General features: G+C 37.3%; 3 protein-coding genes across 3 annotated transcripts; 1 reads left to right on the top strand and 2 right to left on the bottom strand.

Moving 5' to 3' along the window:
• The first annotated feature begins 79 nt into the window (after positions 1-79).
• Nd-30 (NADH:ubiquinone oxidoreductase core subunit S3) lies at positions 80-1,539 on the top strand. The gene is made up of 5 exons (XM_070660126.1): positions 80-236; positions 306-386; positions 489-736; positions 830-1,075; positions 1,185-1,539. Exons 1-5 carry the CDS (start codon positions 173-175, stop codon positions 1,335-1,337), a joined length of 792 nt encoding a protein of 263 aa, XP_070516227.1. The 5' UTR covers positions 80-172; the 3' UTR covers positions 1,338-1,539.
• Positions 1,540-3,385: 1,846 nt separating this feature from the next.
• Hrm (solute carrier family 16 member hermes) lies at positions 3,386-11,210 on the bottom strand. The gene is made up of 5 exons (XM_070660013.1): positions 10,270-11,210; positions 7,072-7,284; positions 6,156-6,282; positions 5,419-5,598; positions 3,386-4,916 (listed from the first exon to the last, which is right to left on the bottom strand). The coding sequence occupies exons 1-5, from the start codon at positions 10,400-10,402 to the stop codon at positions 3,677-3,679; spliced, it is 1,893 nt and encodes a 630-aa protein (XP_070516114.1). The 5' UTR covers positions 10,403-11,210; the 3' UTR covers positions 3,386-3,676.
• Positions 11,211-16,733: 5,523 nt separating this feature from the next.
• Positions 16,734-18,654, bottom strand: Iscu (Iron-sulfur cluster assembly enzyme). The gene is made up of 4 exons (XM_070660164.1): positions 18,462-18,654; positions 17,647-17,871; positions 17,314-17,392; positions 16,734-17,159 (listed from the first exon to the last, which is right to left on the bottom strand). The coding sequence occupies exons 1-4, from the start codon at positions 18,549-18,551 to the stop codon at positions 17,071-17,073; spliced, it is 483 nt and encodes a 160-aa protein (XP_070516265.1). The 5' UTR covers positions 18,552-18,654; the 3' UTR covers positions 16,734-17,070.
• Between the last annotated feature and the right edge of the window lie 53 nt (positions 18,655-18,707).

The raw sequence follows: 18,707 nt of genomic DNA, 5'->3' as shown, positions 1-18,707 counted from the left end.
TATTACTAAAACCTTGATTTTCGTAAAAAATTATATTGCTCTTTTTACGTTAAAAAGAACGATAAGGTAACAATCTATAAATGTCGATCATTGTCATCGCCAACAATGCCGACATAGCAAGATATGCTCCACTAATTGTCTGCGAGTGGATTTGGAATATTCCTTGGGAAAAATGACGTCGATATTGAGAAATTGTTGGAGATTGTCGCGAAATTTATCAGCCACAGCACCTAAATGTAAGAAAATATTAATTGTAAATGATTATTTCTATTAAATTATATAATAACGTATGCGTGTACTTATAGGTTACGTGGTTGCTTCTTCGTTAGCAGCAAGATGTAACTCCACGACCACCACGACTACCAGCGAAAAAGCCGAGACTCGTCGTGCGTAGAATTAGTTTATTTAATTTAATAAGTAAAATGTTGTTTTATAAGTTTTATTTGAAATCAACAAATTATTATTATTATAAATTAATATTTCTACAGCCACGGTACGCAAACCCACTCATGTCGATGTCGACCGTCTGATACATTTCGGCAGTTATATCAACGAGTGTCTACCTAAATATATACAGCAGGTGCAGCTGGCTGCCGGTGACGAGCTAGAGTTATTAATTGCGCCTGATGGCATTATCCCTACGTTTACGTTCTTAAAAGATCATCATAATACTCAGTTTGTTAATTTGTCGGATATCACTGCTGTTGATGTACCTAGTAGGCAGTACAGATTTGAAGTAAGTTTTACCTTATTACACATAGAAATAATTTTATACAAACGTGACATAGATAGATAATTTCATGAGCAAACAAAATGTTTATCATTGCAGCTTGTTTATAATTTACTGTCACTACGTTACAATTCGCGCATCAGAGTTAAAACATATACGGACGAATTGACGCCGGTCGATTCCCTCTGCAATGTGTTTAAAGCTGCAGATTGGTACGAACGAGAGATATGGGATATGTTTGGTATATTCTTTTCGAATCACCCTGATCTTCGTAGAATTCTTACGGACTATGGGTTTGAAGGGCATCCATTGAGAAAAGATTTTCCACTTAGCGGATACGTTGAGGTATTTGAGGTTTAATAAAAACGTATTATTAATTTTATAGCATATATATATATAGCATTAACAAATTTATTTGTATAAGTAAGAATTTACGTAAAATTTCGCATTTTAGGTGCGTTATGACGACGAATGCAAAAGAATAGTGATCGAACCATTAGAATTAACTCAGGAGTTCCGTAAATTTGAGCTAGCTGCCCCATGGGAGCAATTCCCTAATTTCCGAGATGCCCCATCAGCTGCTGAGACTGTCTCAAAAGAAAAGTAACCACTCTCACCTTGATTATACAGTCGTTCTGTGAGTAAGCAAATATAAACATATTAATGAAGTGTAATATACACTTGTTAGATGTACTTTCCTCTTGCTAATTATCTCCGAGTTCCCAGTTTGTGGGCACTTATCTTAGAAATATAAAGAAAATGTTACAACTGTATTTATTTAAACACATAATTTAAACTCTAAATTACAAGGTTTTAACTATTTTTTACCTGTGCTCGTTATCATTTAATATTAATATCATTTGCGAAAAAATTTTTGACCTTGTTTTATAATAATTTTTATTTGTCTCGATCTTGTATCTATAAACTATAACTAAAAGTATAACATGTTCAACTTTTAATGCGCGCGAATAAATAATAAAAAAAATGCCATTCGGCTATTTTGGAATTTTTTTTATATTTTTTTATTTTATGTATTTGTATAGAGTCATATAAACATAATATATTTCTTAATATTACACACTTACGAGCTACTTATAATCTACTCATAAGGCATTATTTCCGACGGGTTTTGAAAGAGATTTGAGCTTATCTGAATCTCTCTCTAGCGCCGAAAGACGGCTTAATTAATGCTAGGAAGGCGTGAAACCTACATTTTGCCGGACATGTCTTGTTTATATAATTAGAAGTCGTATACTTCTTGCGGATGCTTCTCTCGATTACCTTATTTTTAATTACAAAAAAAAGGAGGCAGCCTCTATTCGAAAGTGATTCTTTTCGATGGCTAAGACGATAATTCGCCTTATAAGTAGAATCAGTTTCTGATTATTCTAACATTAAAATAGTGTTTATATACGATCGAATCTTTGAAAGATGCTATACCTACAATGCGTGACGGTTTATTTTATCATAGGCCTTTATCAGACACATTAGTACACGTTCTATATTTTTCTATTACATTTTTATCCCGATGCAATTAGCATCAATCGTGACCGCTGTTCTTTCACAACTAAGTACTCGAATAAGAATTAGATTACAGTTTTCGTGATGGTGAAAATGTTTACTTTCAGAGGGAGGGCAATCTTTAATTCCAAATATAAGGCAAGAGATTTTCCTTATACTCTTACGGAAGGACGCGCTTTTATGTTTTCCCAAAAAATCCTTATCCCGAAATATCCAAGTAAATAATTCGCTTCGTAGAAGCTATAACACGTAAGATTGCACTGTGCGATATCTCATCGCCGATATAACGGCGTGTGTTTGGCGGTAAATGTGATTATTTTAGGGTTTAAAATTATTTACACAGATATAATATATGTTGTATTTTAAAACAAATCCATATCTAGTGTTTTACGTAATTTTTGAAGATCATACAGATATTTTTTCTTTTTTATCAATTTTATTTTTGAATATACAAAATAACTTTTATTATTTATATTTGATTGCACTTCTATCATATCAAATGTTGATTAGTTTAAGTACTTCTTACGCTATCATAAGTACTTGTTTTAAATGCGTTTCGTGAACTTCTGCTGTTCTCATTTTTAGTATCATAATAACACAAGAAATTATTTAAATCTGTTTTGAAAAGATAATATAATAAATTCGTTACTAAACGAATTTATACTGTGGATTATGCAACAAATACTGTTGATTACAGAAAATATTGCATGTGTGGCATATTTATTTTACGTTTTAAAAAAAGTATTTTACTATGCATTGCAAAGTTATATTTATTTATGACAAATTAATTAAATTCTAATTCGACATTAGGCAAAGAAATAATAAACTTATTCCACATTTACCGCTTTGATAATCAATCTCAGTTATTAGACAATAATGATTCGGCAATTACCGTCGTCGTAAGTAGTTCGTGGACTGTAAAGTCTTGCTTGACTAAGCGTGACAATTTTGACGCTGCTCTTCGTTATGACTGGCCCGGTCCGAAGACTTCGTCAATGCTTCATTACACGACACTTGTGCTAACATCACAGTTTATATACATATTATATATTTATATATATATAATTATATAATTTTAATTCACACGGTCATTTTCTCACTCTTTTTCTCTTGCGCATTTAAATATATGCTGGCTAATTTTTTTTTTATTTTTTTTTTTATTTTTTTTTTTTGGCGACCGCGCAATTAAGCTCATGTGTGCCCTTATGTGCAAAATGTCAAATCGCACATGACTCGACAGTAATTTCTTAGTGTTACATTTTCGAAGACTCGGGACAGCGTTTTGACGCCCGGGTATATACGTTCAAGACATACAATTGTCCCAGAACTCAAATTCGAAAATGTAAAATAAACAGCTATGATATCTAAGTACTAACGATGAAAACAGACGTATATGCTAGAATTTTACTTTGTTCATTTGGTCTATTATACTTTGTCTATCTTGACGGGCTTTTCCGTCGCCTGTCGCTTTCGAATGAACGGCATCATGCTCCAAAGGGACGCGCCGAACACCAAAATAATACCTAGTATACTGAAGATTGGTCCGTAGCTGCCGATATGCTCGAAAATTATTCCGCAAATCGGGGGACCCACCAGCTGAATGACACCGTTAACGAATAACGAAATGCCGTAGGATGAGGTGAGCTTCTCCGTGCCCAGCATATCAGCCATGATGACGGCGGTGATACCAACATAGATACCGGACGCGAGACCGAAGAAGGCGCAATAAACAGACAATGTGACATACGTGCTGGAAGTGGGTAGGATGGCTAAGGAAACTCCGGAAGCGAGCAAGCCACCCACGAAATACCAATGCTTGGGCATGAACTTTATGTCGGAGAGAGCAGAACCGCCAATACGGCCCACTAGGTCGAGCATAGACACGATCGATAACAATAGCGACGCGTCCCAGTTGTTGAAGCCCAAAGAGATGGCATAGGCCGGCAACAAGATGACGAAGTTGGTGTAGCTGATGGCGTTGGTGGAGTTTGAAATCAGGATGACCAGGTAAATGGGGTCTTTCAGCAAACTGAAGTCGAAAAACTTGTTCTGCTGGTCCTTCTCTTCGTGCTCGCGCAGCTTCTGCTCTCGGACCGTCGACTTCCTGGTGAACGTACTGGAGATTGCGTTCAGTGTCAACGTGGATGCGCGCTCCGGGTGAAGAACCGAGAGCGTGCTACCGTGGTACGGTGTGCTAACGTAGTTGAAAGACGACGTGCTGGGCGAGTGCAACGGGGACCTCGCCGTTCTGGCATACTTGGCGGAGTCGACGACGGCTCCGCCACGCTCCGGAACGGCGTGCAGCGTCGGTGTGCTATGCATTTGCCCGCTGATCTCGCGTCCAGTGGGCATACTGATCTTTCGCGTACGACCTTGCACCGGGGTGTTTTTGTAATACTCCAAGGCGACACTCGACGCGCTTTTCGGGACAATCGGGGCGGCCTTCTCGTTCACCGAATTAGTCAAGGACGCCTGCTGGCTATTGTCCTTCTCCGTTGTCTGTTCAGGGCTGTTGGTGACAGCCGCCGACACGGTTTCCCCATTATCATGCATGTCGTTATCATTTGGAGACCGAGCCGGTATTAGGTGCCATTCAACCGGATGGTATAGAAGAGCACTTGCCCAGACATTTAACGTAACAGCGCCCATCACTAGCACTGCACCCCTGTGCGAATAAATATCGATTAATTTCACAGATTACCATTATTGATTAATCGTAAATATAAGATGAAACAATAATTACTGTGTACACCACGTGCATAGTAACTGATGGAAAAGTTATAAATAAAGTCTCGCTCTCAAAGTAATTTTATTTGATACATGAAGTTTATCAGTTTTCGATAAATACGAGATTAACTATATTTATCTTCTTATCTTTCTCGTTGCTCATCATTATATAGAAAAAGCTGTATATTATTATAATTTAACGTTTAATTAAATTCATCGTACTAAGTATAATGTACTTGATTACTGTAAATAAATCAAATAAATCAAATTTGAAGCTAAGTAATGATCTGTATGCACTATAATAACGTTTCACATATATTTGCGATTGTTATTTTTTTAATTTTGACGAAACGCAGGTAACAGATTTATTTTCAAAATGTTTGTGTCACTTAGCAGAAATTTTTTAATTTGTCATTATTAAACAGTGCTGTTGCGCTTACCTGTAACCGTACATGCGTAAAAGAAAGCCTAGGACAGGTGGAAGAAATATTGAACCTAACGCACTGCCAGATATACAAAGCCCATTGGCGAGTCCTCGTAGTCGTACGAAATAAGATGTGACGATATATACAGTCGGAGGAAACGCTAATCCGGCACCCGTGCCCACCAAGACACCATAACTGAAATAGAAAAAGATTGTAAGAAATATTTTTTTTATGATAATAATACATAACGAAATTATACGTACAACGAATATTCAGAATATACTCAAGAGAGTATTATATTAAATACGAAACTATTAGTTTTAGTGTAATTAAAAAGAATCTCAATATGTTGAGCTCTGCATATTTTTTTTGTACATTTTATGCAGTTTAATATTCTCTCTCTCTCTCTTTTATGTTATTTTTTGTTATGTCGCATAGATTTTTCTAAATACGCACACATTTACATTTTCTCTTTTTATTCTGTATTTTTCCTTGCAACTTATTTGAAAAAACTTTTGCAGTGGTTTCACCAGGAAACTCAACGCAACAAAGAAATAATTAATTTTAATGAATCTTGTTTTTACTAAAAATTTTTTTTTTTTTTTTTTTAAGTTAAAAGGCATAGTATATTTCTTAAGATAAAAATATTCGTTGCGTAAAATAATGATTAATTAAGTAATTTTTATTTAAAGAACTATATTTCATTAACTGATTTATTATACTAGGTATTGAAAGAAAAAAAAATACGTTACCTAACGCATAGAAAGGCCACAGAACTCGCGAAATAACTCAGCATCATTCCCGCCGCAGCAAATGCTCCTCCTATTAAAGTTACCGTACGATAGGAATACTTGACCGAAAGAACACTAGAGAGTGGGCCTAGAACAATAGGACATAAATTAAAATGCAAGTAGATACACAACGGTGATACGTAGAAATTTAAAGGTATTTATTTTAATGATGATGCAATAATTTTTGTTTGCTTCGATATATCGGGTCTTAAAGTTAGTTAAAGAAAGAAAAATAATAAGTTCTTTTAAAATATGTTGCCCCTTTAAAATAACGTTTGCACAAATGTTCTCCGTTCTTGGGACTTTTATACAATTATATTATGATTTCACTCTTGAGAGAAAATATGTCTGGTTTGGTGCGATCCAGATTCTTGTTAAACATAATACGCGGAAAGATAAAGTGAATTAATTCCCAACTATGTTTGCTCGAATTCATCAACGTGAATCATACTCCATCCAAGAAAGTACGTGTAAACACCGCGCAGACAATACGCAATTAAGTAGGCAGGTACTCTCCTTGGAGTCCTCTTCTCTCATAAATTCATCGCTCTTTCCTTTTACAAGATCGTGGATACACCCAGCCCGCGTGTATATCGTAGCGTAATGTGAAAGTTAATGTTTGCCAATAATTATAGAGTTCTTTTTTTTGCAAAAGTCCCGTAAAGCTGTAATCAAACTGATACAAACGCACTCTGGAATTTCGACGATAAGGCGTGGTAAACGGAATAAAATGCGGATAAATATTTAATTGCACCGCGTGAAGACAAAACTGGGACAAGTGGGAGAAAATGAAGCCCTTGGTAGAGTTTCGACCTGGGAGAAACGGTCTGAAAAGAGCCACGTGAACCAGGTAGCCTCGAGATATATCATTTCTTACCCAACGAGCTGTACAGGAAGTAACAAAGAGATGGTATCCATGCAGCTGCGGCCGGCGATGCATTAAACACGTCGAGGAATTCGACGAACAGCACCCCAAAGGACTTGATGGTGCCAGGGATAAGGAAATTAACCATGACGGCAGCTAGGAGCACCAGCCATCCCCAGCCTCCATCCGGTGGGACTAACTCCTCCTCCGCCTTCTCATTTTTCTCTGAAATAGAAACAGAAAGTTAGTCATTTTTTTTTTTTTTTTTTCTCTCAAGAATCCTTAATTCAGAATCCGCGCAAGATCCACGGCCTAGACCCGGTTTTCACGGAACTTTATTCGACCTAATTGTCTCCTCGTTTTTGTCTGGCATAAATTCTTCATTCAAAATCCACCGGCCATGGATTCATTTTTTTTTCTTTTTTTACGATTTAATTTTATTCGACTTAAACTTTGATCCACATTGTGATATAAATAAAAGAATTTCAAGCCGACAGCATCGGCAGTAGAAAATCTATTCCGTCGACGCAGTCAACATTTCACGACGGCTGGACTTTGTAATTTCTCAGTATTACATGAAGATAAGTAAAGCAAAAAAAAAAAAAAAAATAAAACGAATAATCTTCTCTGCGAGTTTCTAATTGCCTTGCAAAATACGTTCATTATGCGCTACGTTCTGTTCAGCTAATATAACACAAGATCACCTTAAGGCAAGATTGTAAAATAAGATCGTTATTTCTATAACAGGTACTTCAAAGAGAAGACAATAAAAAAAGGGGAAGGAGCGCCAGCGTGTTCTATATCATACGCAGAGATACGCGGAATAGAGTTTATACGGCACGTTTGTACAATATTAATCTGGTGTAATCGATTTGCAGATGGAAGACTGCAAACGACGGCAATTAGATCCTCAGACAACAAGTGGATAACGACGGACGTTCCCCGTGGGTTCTGCGAATGGATACTGCCATCAATAACAAGATAGAATTAGCACGCTAATGAATCGCCTTCTAACTAGTTAATAATCACGGGCCATTCTTATTTCGAGATCATCTTAAGCAACGTCTCGAAACGCTAATGAGACTCTGCGGTTGGTCCAGAACTAAACAAGATTGTATTTAAGGCGGTCTTGAATATAAGAACGGGCTAATGCATACCGGCGATACTTTGGTTTCGCGAGCGAGACTCGGCTCGTGTTTGCCTGGCGATGACAAGTGGACGGGCGTTTGCGGCGAGTGCCAACTTCGTGGGATCGTGCAAGTAATCGCGCCGATTCATGCTCGGAAGAGGCATACCTATGCGTGTGGACAAAGGAAAGCTGTAATTTCTCCCGACAAACGGACAACGTTCATCGGTATGCGAGCATTGTTACCGCTCACCTCGCATACGGAAGTCATTTCCGTTCCTACGTGCAATCGTTTCAACATGCATCTATAATTGTGGGTGAATTAGAGGCGACGGAGATTCAATGATCGTAAAACGGAGCTCTCTTTCACGGCGCAAGACTAAAAATGCAAAAACACGCAAGGATTAAATTTAGTTCTTTAAAACGCTGAGGTTCTTTTCGCGATTAAATTAATAAAGCTGAAACATAATGCCGCAACTTTGTAATATGATTAAGTACAGTTACATCAGTTTTATCCTTGCTCGTTTTACTTCTTGGCTGTTAAGCCAATTTTTTTTTATTCGACCCTTCTATTTATAAAAGTTCTATGTATAACGATTCCAAACGTCATCCCGAAGATGGAGTAAACGGCAGAAGTAAGAATAGAGAATAAAAGCGAGCCGAGGTATTCTTGTGTGAAATGAGAGAGAGAGAGAGAGAAAGAGAGCTGTAGTGAGCAAATGAAGAAACAGGAAATGAAGAGATAATGCTAGTGGCGATGAGATAATTCGGTAATATGGTCACTTTGTGATAAGAAAACAAAGGTGCGAGTATAAACCACCGTCGTGTGGCACTTTGTTAGCACGTGGTTTATACTTTTATATTCTGTTATTTATATTATTTATATTTTATACTGTCTTATATCGTTCAATAAGACTTTCGGCATTTCGGCCAATTTTGATGAAAGAAAAACCTGATCTGGTTAGCGTATAAATTATTCAAGTTTATTTTACTACACCCTGGAACTAAGTTACAATGAAATCTTCAAGTAACTAAGCGATGATAGACTTGTACAAAGTGCGCTCGCATAAAAAACGTAACGTATAAAATCTAACAAAAATGCGCAATGCAATGCGCTCAGTCAAATGCAAAAAAAAAAAAAAAAAAAAAAAAAAAAAAAGAAATGAAAAAAGAAAACAAAAGGTCAGAAAAATTGTGAAAAACGCGCGAATCATCCAAGCGAAGCAAAAGTATGTCTAATCCAAGCTGAGGTTATCAGTCTCACCAGCTGGCGTTAACAAAAATCGTTAAGTATCCGACAGATAAAAGGAGGATATCTCGAAGCGGCGGGAGCGAGCATTCCCGACGAGTTCTCCTCGTGATAATTCAGGAGCGAATGATAATAGTGTCAAAAATTTCAACGTGTTTTTTTCTTCCTGCCCATAGCGATAATCCGCGTGACAGACTTTGTATAATCTGGAAATTTTCCCAGGCTGGAAAAACCCAATCCTGGTCCCTTCTCAACTTCCGCAATTCATTTTTTATAAACGTTCAACTGATTTTTACAAATAAGCGATTTAAGATCTTCCGTTCGGTAGATATAATTTATTATTTATTCAATTTATATATTATCAGCAAACGTTGCGAGCGTTTTAACAAAACACGTGGAAATGAATAATCTAGGAGAGTCCAATTTGCTGGGATGCTGTTTAACAAGATTCTTTTTTTTCGAGCTTGGATTTTTACATTTGAATTTGTAGCGTTGTTTCGTTATTTATTTCTCAATTCGTCCGTGTCGTCCAGTAATATCTCTCTTGCAATAACGTCAGAAAATACAGCTTTCCTCTCCGTTCTGATTATATTCGACTTGTTTTTATTCCGAGGCCATAATCAACAGACGTTTAAACGTCTCTGGCAATCATTTGTGAGAAAAACTAACAAAGAAAAATTTATTAAAAAAAAAAAAAAAAACTACGAGCAGTAATGACTCGGAGGAGAAAACTAATTTTTCTTGAAATTGATTTCTAAATGTAAAGAATAAAAAAAAGGAAAGAGGTAGATTAGTTTCTTTCCGAATGAGTTGGATAAATCGTCCGAAGGCTCACCTGGTTTATTGGTCCCATTGTAACGGTCTTTGTTGTCGGCGCTTTGCGACACCAACCTGTAGTCGGTCTTCCGGGGCTTGCCGAATTTGATGTTGATCCCATTGTCCTGGTCTTGAACCCGTTGCATCGTCATCGACCTTTAATCGCGGCTGGCGCGCGCGTACCATGTACACACGAAAACGACACACGCGGATGGTCCGCATACGCGAGATAAAAACGCGACGGGGGAGGGATCGCGATCGCCGAGCAAACAAACTATATTTATATCCAAACTGGCGCGAGGGAGCGAACACCCCCGGGTTACCCGGAGAAGAGTACGGCAACGGAAATAAATGCGATACAAAAGTGAGGGAGAGAAGTCGAGGGGGGAGGGCGAAAAATCAGGGCTGACGAAACGCGGAGAGAACGAAGGGACAAGGGCAACAGCCCACGCTACCTTTCTTCCCTTCGGGACCTATCCCTCCCTCTTTCGCGGGTCTACGCGCTCTTTATCACCCGCTGCGCGCGCGCGCGCGCACCCCGGGATATACCCGCGGTGGCGTAGGTGGGCGCTGCGACGATCGCGACAACGGGGATGCCGCGTGCCCCGTCCTCGTGCTTGCCTTCTGCTCCGCGATCATCCGCCTCTGCTCCAGTCATAGACCTCGTCGGGCCGGCCGTCGATCGACCTGACCGCACCGTTCTGCCGATCCCGCCGCCGCCGCCGTCGGCTGTCTCCTCCTCCACGTCGTCCTCGTTGTCGTCGCCGCTGTCGTCGTCCAGGCGCATAGGAGATCGTGCCTCGAGCCCCGGTACGCGCACATGAACCTCTCTCGCCCTCAGATCGTCATTCCACGCGTATACCTCTCGCGCTGTCCGATAACACCGTGCACCGTTGCGTGCGTCACGAGCCGACTGATCAGCTGTGTGTCACGACGCAGGCAGAGGGCGTCGAGCACCCGCCTCCTCCGCTCAGCTCCTCCGTTACCCTCCGCGTCATCGTTCCCACTACTCCGCGCCCACTCATTGTCGGAGCGGTGCGGTTCCTCTCGCTTTCTCGCTTTCTCCGCGCGCCGTTATCTCACTCGCACGCGTGTGCAACGAAGCTGACGCGCGGTAGCGGGGGGGAAGAAACGCGGCTTCTTCCCTCCCTTCCGCCCTTTCTTATTGACGGAGCGCAGCCCCGCTCCGCGATGCGGCCCGCGGGCCGTTTGCCCTTTTCTCTCTTTGCCTCCTTTTCCCAACGCTCTCTTTCTTTCTTCTTCTTTCCCGGGGGTCTTTGTCTCCTTCATACTTCCGCGGTACATGAGCAATAAGGGTGCGATCCACGCTTCCTCCGCTGCGACAACGTTGACGTGGTCAGGACTGCGCGAACCCTTTTGTTCGGAAATTAAAAGGCGACTGGCAATCCTCGCGTACGTCGGCGTTGTAATTTCACAATGCTCGAACGAAACGTTATCACGCAAAGCGTTATCCGAAATACGTAAAATTATTTCGCACTATCTTATCAATAGTCGTCGATAATTGCGATTGCCGATAAGCAGCGTTGACCGTAAATGTGACGAGGATAGGGCGACTCTGCCATGTACGCCGAGCTAGAAAAAGACTTGATTTATTATATAAATTAAAAACTTTTCGCTGTTTGCTACTTAAATTATTACTATTAAAAAAAAATTTATATAAATTTATATTATATAATAAAAAGTAAGAAAAGAATTTAAATGTAAAATGTGCGAGGTGGTATTTTGAAAGATGAGAGAAACAGAAGTGGTAGCGACCGACCGACCGACGTGGCGGGAAAAGCTTTGTTAACTTTTGAAATCTCGCGTGGGATCCGCGAACTGCAAATATTTAAACACCGTGATTGTATATAGAGTTGTGTTATTTTAATGCGAAAAAGGAGGGCAATGGTACAAAGAAAGAAAAAAAAAAAATATTCTGCACAGTTATAACGGTTAATACTGTAAAAAATTTTTTTTATGACAACTAGAATCGACGTAATCGCAAAATAATAAATTAAAATAATCGTACAAAGAATGCGATTTCGCTTTGATGAATTAAAATTATTTCTCGTGCAATTTAATAAAAAGCTTTGGAGTATTATGTGATCATTGATTTTTAAGTAACTAAAAGTTTGTTTTTAAATATAATTTGATATTTTAATATATTGTATGATTGGTTGGGAATTGTTTTTTTGTTTTTTAAAAATTGTCGTAGAAAGATCTTATAATATTTGAGAGTGAACCCAATAGAACTTATTATATGAACTTCCAAGAATCCACTTAGCATCTTGAGGAACCACAAACGGGACGTAAGACAAAGCAAGAAGCTGGTAAATTTCCATGGACCAGCTTTTACTTCTATTTGCCAGCGATCGTTCGCAGTGGATGCTAACCACGATCGAATTAATTTCTTATTTCGTTCGAAACGCCACGAAATCAATAATAAGAAAAATAAAAGATTGACAAGATCACTTGCAACTTAATTTTATATATATAGGCGAGATATAAAATAAAATAAAGTTTATAAAAAAGAAAAAAAAAAAGAATGCGAGCGAAAAAGTTGGCATTGTTGAAAGCTCGCTTCCTAAAAGCGCACGTTCTTTCTTTTTTTTCTTTTTTTTTTTTCAATGACTTCGCGAATTCCGTGCTCCCTTCGTCTATAACGCGTTAGATGAACATCCGAGAGCACGAGTGCCGTAAACTATTTTTCGTAAACATCGTCATCGTCGTCCACTGGTGCACGACGTGGTCTCGATTTCGTTGGTACATATCATGACCTTGCGAAATATACAGACGCGAAGAGAAGAGCGATAGCAGAAAACGAACCGGGATCGAATACCGGGGAATGGAAAATTTGCGGTGATCACACAAAGCGTAGGATTTCACGTGCCGCGATATTAGTCATCGCCAACCGCTGTCGTGAATGTTAATATTCGTCGTACGGACCTCACACTTGCCACCGGCTGTTCCACTTCGCGGAGCGGACGAGTAACAAAAACGCGACGATCGAATCTGCAATTCTGCATCCAACGCCAATTGCCTAAAAGAAAAAAAGCTTTATATAAATCTATATTATTACCATTAAAAAAAAAAAAAGAAAAAAGAAAAAAAATGATGAATAGGTAACGTTGAATAGTGGAGTGACGGAACCTCGACACTTGGCTCTGTTTACAGGACTCGCTTATTTCGTTTTGCGCGGCTGATAAATATTCAGCGCGCGACCGGAAAGTATTCAAATTGACGTCCTAGAACATAGCGGGGCTGTAACCCGATTTCCAGAGGATCATAATACATTTGCTAAGCGGCGAGATATTTTTGTCGAGTTATTGTAATTCGACATTAAGTTCCAAGGAAAATATATTATTTAATATTGTCACGTCCGCAGCGTAACAATATTCTTGCCGCGAGAAATTATGTATCTTAAATACTTGAAGAAAAAAAAAAAAAAAAGAAATTAACAAATGTAAGAAATTCAAAGACAGGAAATCTGAACAGGACACGACGTGGCTGCGGACCGAGATACGAAAAACCCCGGCGATCTGATTACGAACACGTAATGTGCGTACAGGATGTTTGATTGAATAGGATTAAGTCTTCGGGATAGATAGAACTCTAGTAGACAAGTAAAAATGTCCCGTACCATTTTGCAAAATTGTCGATTGTTATTGAGGAAAAAAAAAACTTGAAAGTCGCGACTTCCTTGTCGCTCTTAATCTTAACATTTTAATTTTTTGGGGGGTTTTTTCTTAATCACTGTCGACAATTTTACAATCATACGAGACTTTCTTACTTGTCTACTAAAGCTCTATTTATCCCTAAGAGCTTAATCCTTCTCAACCAAACGCCCTGTATATCACATGTTAAAGAAAGTGTCTACATCGCTGTTTAGATAAGTCGTTATATCTACTCGTGTATGTATGTATGTATGCACATTCGGTCATATAAAAGATAATTTAATTGCGATTATCGTAAGCATTAAGTGTGAATAACCGGCCGGGGTCTTTTATCTCTCGATTTCAAGAAATTTGATAACTGATTAACAAGGTTTTTTAATGCGTTGTATGTTCAATTCTATAAGTCGAGTGCTTATTTTAATTTTTTAAATTTCATTAAAAAAAAAAAAAAAAAAAAATTTTTTGGAACCGATGGAAACAACACTATTGTGAATTAACAAAATCTAATGATATAATAAATCAGATAGCTGTAAATTATAATTAGGAAACTATTCAGAGATTTATATAATTTCAGAGAGCAAAATTATTTTTATAAATACGTTCGATTTAAGCCACTTAATTAATATAATTAATTAATATAATAAAAATAACAATTGATTATCGAACGATTGATGGAATCATCCCACGGTTAATTTTACGTAGAACGTCGCTGCATTTTTATTTCAAAGCTTAAAAAAAGTTATTCTGAGAAAGCGCTTGGGGGAAATATCAAACTCGATCGTGTCGCGCTATCAATTATCCGAATATTTAACGTAACAAAACGATAAACGTATCTTGTTATTCAATAAGTCTGGATAACATCATCCGAATGACTTAAATGAATTCGCCGATTGTATAATAATATTATATAATTATTCGAAACTCGCGTGTCTTTTGTCACACATACGATCGATTGCATCAGGAAGATATAAAGATACCAATATAAGTGAGATGATTAATTAATTCAATTTTCGCAATTTACTTATTTCGAACAACGCGCTTACAATTCTCACTTCGTTCTTTCATCCGCAAAGAATTAACAATAAAAGAATAATTTACAATAAAACAAATAGATAAGCACGACCAGGCATATATCCGCGGGCGAGAAATATCTCTCGCAGTTGCACGGTTTTTTTTTTCTTCCGTAACAATGTCTTGCCTTTGTAGCAATCGCGACGTTTCCACGTGAATTTCTATGGAAATTTTCATGGAAAGTTTTCGCGCTCGCTATGGAGTCTTCCGATAAGAGGAAGTTTGGTCAACAGTTGCGGTGACGTATACACACGGAATAAAACGGACTCGTGACTCGGCGACTTAGCTAATTAGCCGTGAACTAAGTGGAAACGCGCAAACAACGGACACCGCGTGGTTACGCTACGAATTCGTTTTTATTAAGCTAATCAATTGACGCTGCGGTGACAGATGCAAGATAGAGAACGCCGAAGTCAGTGATCGGTCGTGCGCCCTTACACCCCATGACGTACTCCCAGCAGTGTGTATTGCTTTCCGCGGTTTGTTAAATATATGCTATAATAAATGACTGCTCTAACAGTGATAAATTAAATAAATATTATTATTATTGTTAATCATTAAAAGTTTTAGTTTCGGTCAAACTTAGATAGATCCAGATAGCTTAATAATAAGAGTTAACTACAAGAGATCCCAGGAATTAGAAGCCAACGGGTCTGCCACCATATTTCATCATTGTATTTGACCATTAATAATCATTAACAGTCTATTGACAATGAGACGTTGACATGGAAGATTTTATAAGTTCTATAAGTTTTTTGTTGAGCTGTATGTCTTGCCTATTGAGATTAATATATTTACGTTCCGATAAACAGCATTGTTTTTGTTCAGCAAAAGTATAGGTTTTTTTTTTTTTTTCTCTAATGACGATCCGTTTTCTTATAGTCGAAGAATTTCATGTGTTGGAATGAAATGAGGAATTGCGAAGCAGAAGTAATTGATGGAGGACGTCCATGAAATTCCTTTCCGCTCTTTTATGAACGCCTTTTTTGTGTCGCTCGGTCTAATTGCGCTGTTCTTAGAAATAATCCACGGTAAAAGCACATTTTTCTGTGCCGAGAGGTCTATTATCAAAACAGATTATCTGTTATAAAATTGGCGTATCGGTTTAAAAGAATCATTGAAGTACATTATTTGTGATTAGATTGACGGCGATCACGTCGATACGAATCTACATTTTCAATTAAAAGTATAAAATTTTTTATCGAAATTACCTTGAATAACTTTAAATAATCACATAAAATTAAACGCTTTTGACAAAAAATAAGCTTATTTTTTAGTCACTGTTGAATAGATTTTTTTTTTTTTTTAACTATTAAAGCATTGTTGACTCAATTTAAATAATATAATAATAAATTCAAACATTTCTCAATTTTTTAATTTCTTAAATTTAAAGTTTTCGAATAAATTTGAACGAAAATTTGACTGACGAGACGCAAGAAAAGATAATGATTTTGGTATCTTACACGTGACGAAGAAAATGATTGTTTTGAAGCTTGGAAAGTAGAAGTCGCGCTATCGTAAAGAAAGGCCGCACGCATCTGCAAAGTGCGTGTTTTACGAATCACGGATTACAAGGCCCCTATTGTGTCTATGAACAACATTCTCCATCGGTGGCGATTAACGTCAATGCACGCCATTTACTGCGTCAGTCGCCGCTGTTTATATGACGTTTAATTTAGCTTGCTGTTTCTCAATCTTCGTTCATACGATGAGTGATGAAGTCAACATGAACAGAAAATAATAAAGACATCAATTATTTTATTTTTATAGCTTTAAATACAAGATTAAAGATGTAGAAACATATTGCTTACTTTTGGAATAATTTAGTTAAATAAATTTATTTCCCCTAATACGAGAAATACAGGTACAACTTTCAACTTTATATCGTCATGCTAGTAAATAATTTGAAAAGGATAATACGTACAGTAGCTTGAATAATGCATCATTCCTAGAGTTTAATTTACGTAGTTGTGATTATAACAACATATAATTCCCTTAAAATAATATCTACAAGCTAATTATTTTTTTTTTGCTATTACATTGCGTAATTAAAGTACTTTTACTAGTGCCTTAATTCAGCTTGTTTCCTCTTTTTCCTTAGTTTTTGACTGTTGTTTGATTCGATAATCCGACAAAGCGGCCTTAATCGCGTCCTCGGCAAGCACTGCAATTTGCAATAAAATTATATTAAAGTTACGAAATTCCGATACTCAACTGTACTCGACTTATATTATCTAATGCAGCGCTTTATAATATTGATTACTGTGGTACTCTAATTCAGAATTAGTAAAACACAAATTTTAGTAAGTTAGACTCACTCGAACAGTGCAGCTTGACAGGCGGGAGACTAAGCTCTTTTGCAATGTCTGTGTTTTTTAATGCTAATGCTTCATCCACCTAAAATTTTAATAGAAGATTAAAATCTTTAGATTTTAATGCATTATATTTTATTTGTACAGATAAACACAAACTAATTAGGAAAAAATATTAACGATTTCTAAAAAACTAATAATAAATATATAATAATAAAAAATATATATATAATATACATATATAATAAAAAAAATAAATAAAAATATAATAACAAAGTAACATTCAAATATAAAAATAAAAGTAACATTGAAGTAAGTTCAATATTTAATAAATCTTACTGTTTTCCCTTTAACCCATTCTGTTGCCAATGAACTTGAAGCAATAGCAGACCCACAGCCAAAGGTTTTAAATTTTGCATCAACTATTTTGCCATTGTTGTCAACTTTGATCTGAAGTTTCATCACATCACCACAGGCAGGTGCCCCCACCAGACCTGTTCCAACTTGCTCATCATTCTTATCCAAGGAACCAACGTTTCTAGGATTTTCGTAATGGTCTAGTACCTATTTAATTAAAAAAGTAAGATATTTCAATTGGAACAATTTAACTAATTTTTTTATAACTATTTGTACAAAAAGTTTGACATTCAAATGTTCAAATACAGCTTGTAACCGATTATAACGTCCGTGGTTTATAAATAAAATATAAAATGTACAGTATAAATGTATACACGTGTATACATGTATGCATACATATACATTCACATAAAACAGCTGAAGATTACGCCATATTGCATCACGAAAATAATGAACCTAATGCAATATGAAACGTTTAATTACAATAAAACGCAATAAATTTTCACAAAAAAAATTAATTATTTGTACGCAGTAAACGTTAGTTAGAAAAATATTCTAAATATTATATTTATTTAGGTGCCACATCGGATGCACTAGAGGTGCGACTGCATTGAGCAAAATGTTATAGATCGCAATTAAAATTCATGTTACGTAAACGCGAGCTCGTTCAACGTCAATTGTGACAGATAAATTGTTAATTACGTATTAATGATAAGAAATACCCGCGCGAATTGGGATGAACGTTAGGGAGGTTATGACGGCCGCGACGGCGAGGGGATAAAAGTGACGATAATTACATTTGCGTGATAATGCACGGCTGGAACGCTCCGTGAGATAATCTTGGACGTCGCGCCGATGCTGGTGGGCAATGCCCGGAACAATGCCATCTCGTTTATGCACACTTTTTCATGGATAACGTCCCGATATCTCCGCGATCAACGATGCAAAAATAATTATGCTGGTTACTTTCCTTCAAGTCGCAGCACTGCCAGATACTGAAACATTTAGGTGGTAAAGTTACTATAAATTTGCTCTAATCGAAA

This window comes from Cardiocondyla obscurior, linkage group LG01 (genome assembly GCF_019399895.1).
Source record: "Cardiocondyla obscurior isolate alpha-2009 linkage group LG01, Cobs3.1, whole genome shotgun sequence".
NCBI classification, from domain to species: domain Eukaryota; kingdom Metazoa; phylum Arthropoda; class Insecta; order Hymenoptera; family Formicidae; genus Cardiocondyla; species Cardiocondyla obscurior.
Note: the sequence above shows the minus strand (reverse complement) of the source record. Positions and strands in the feature narration are given on the sequence as shown.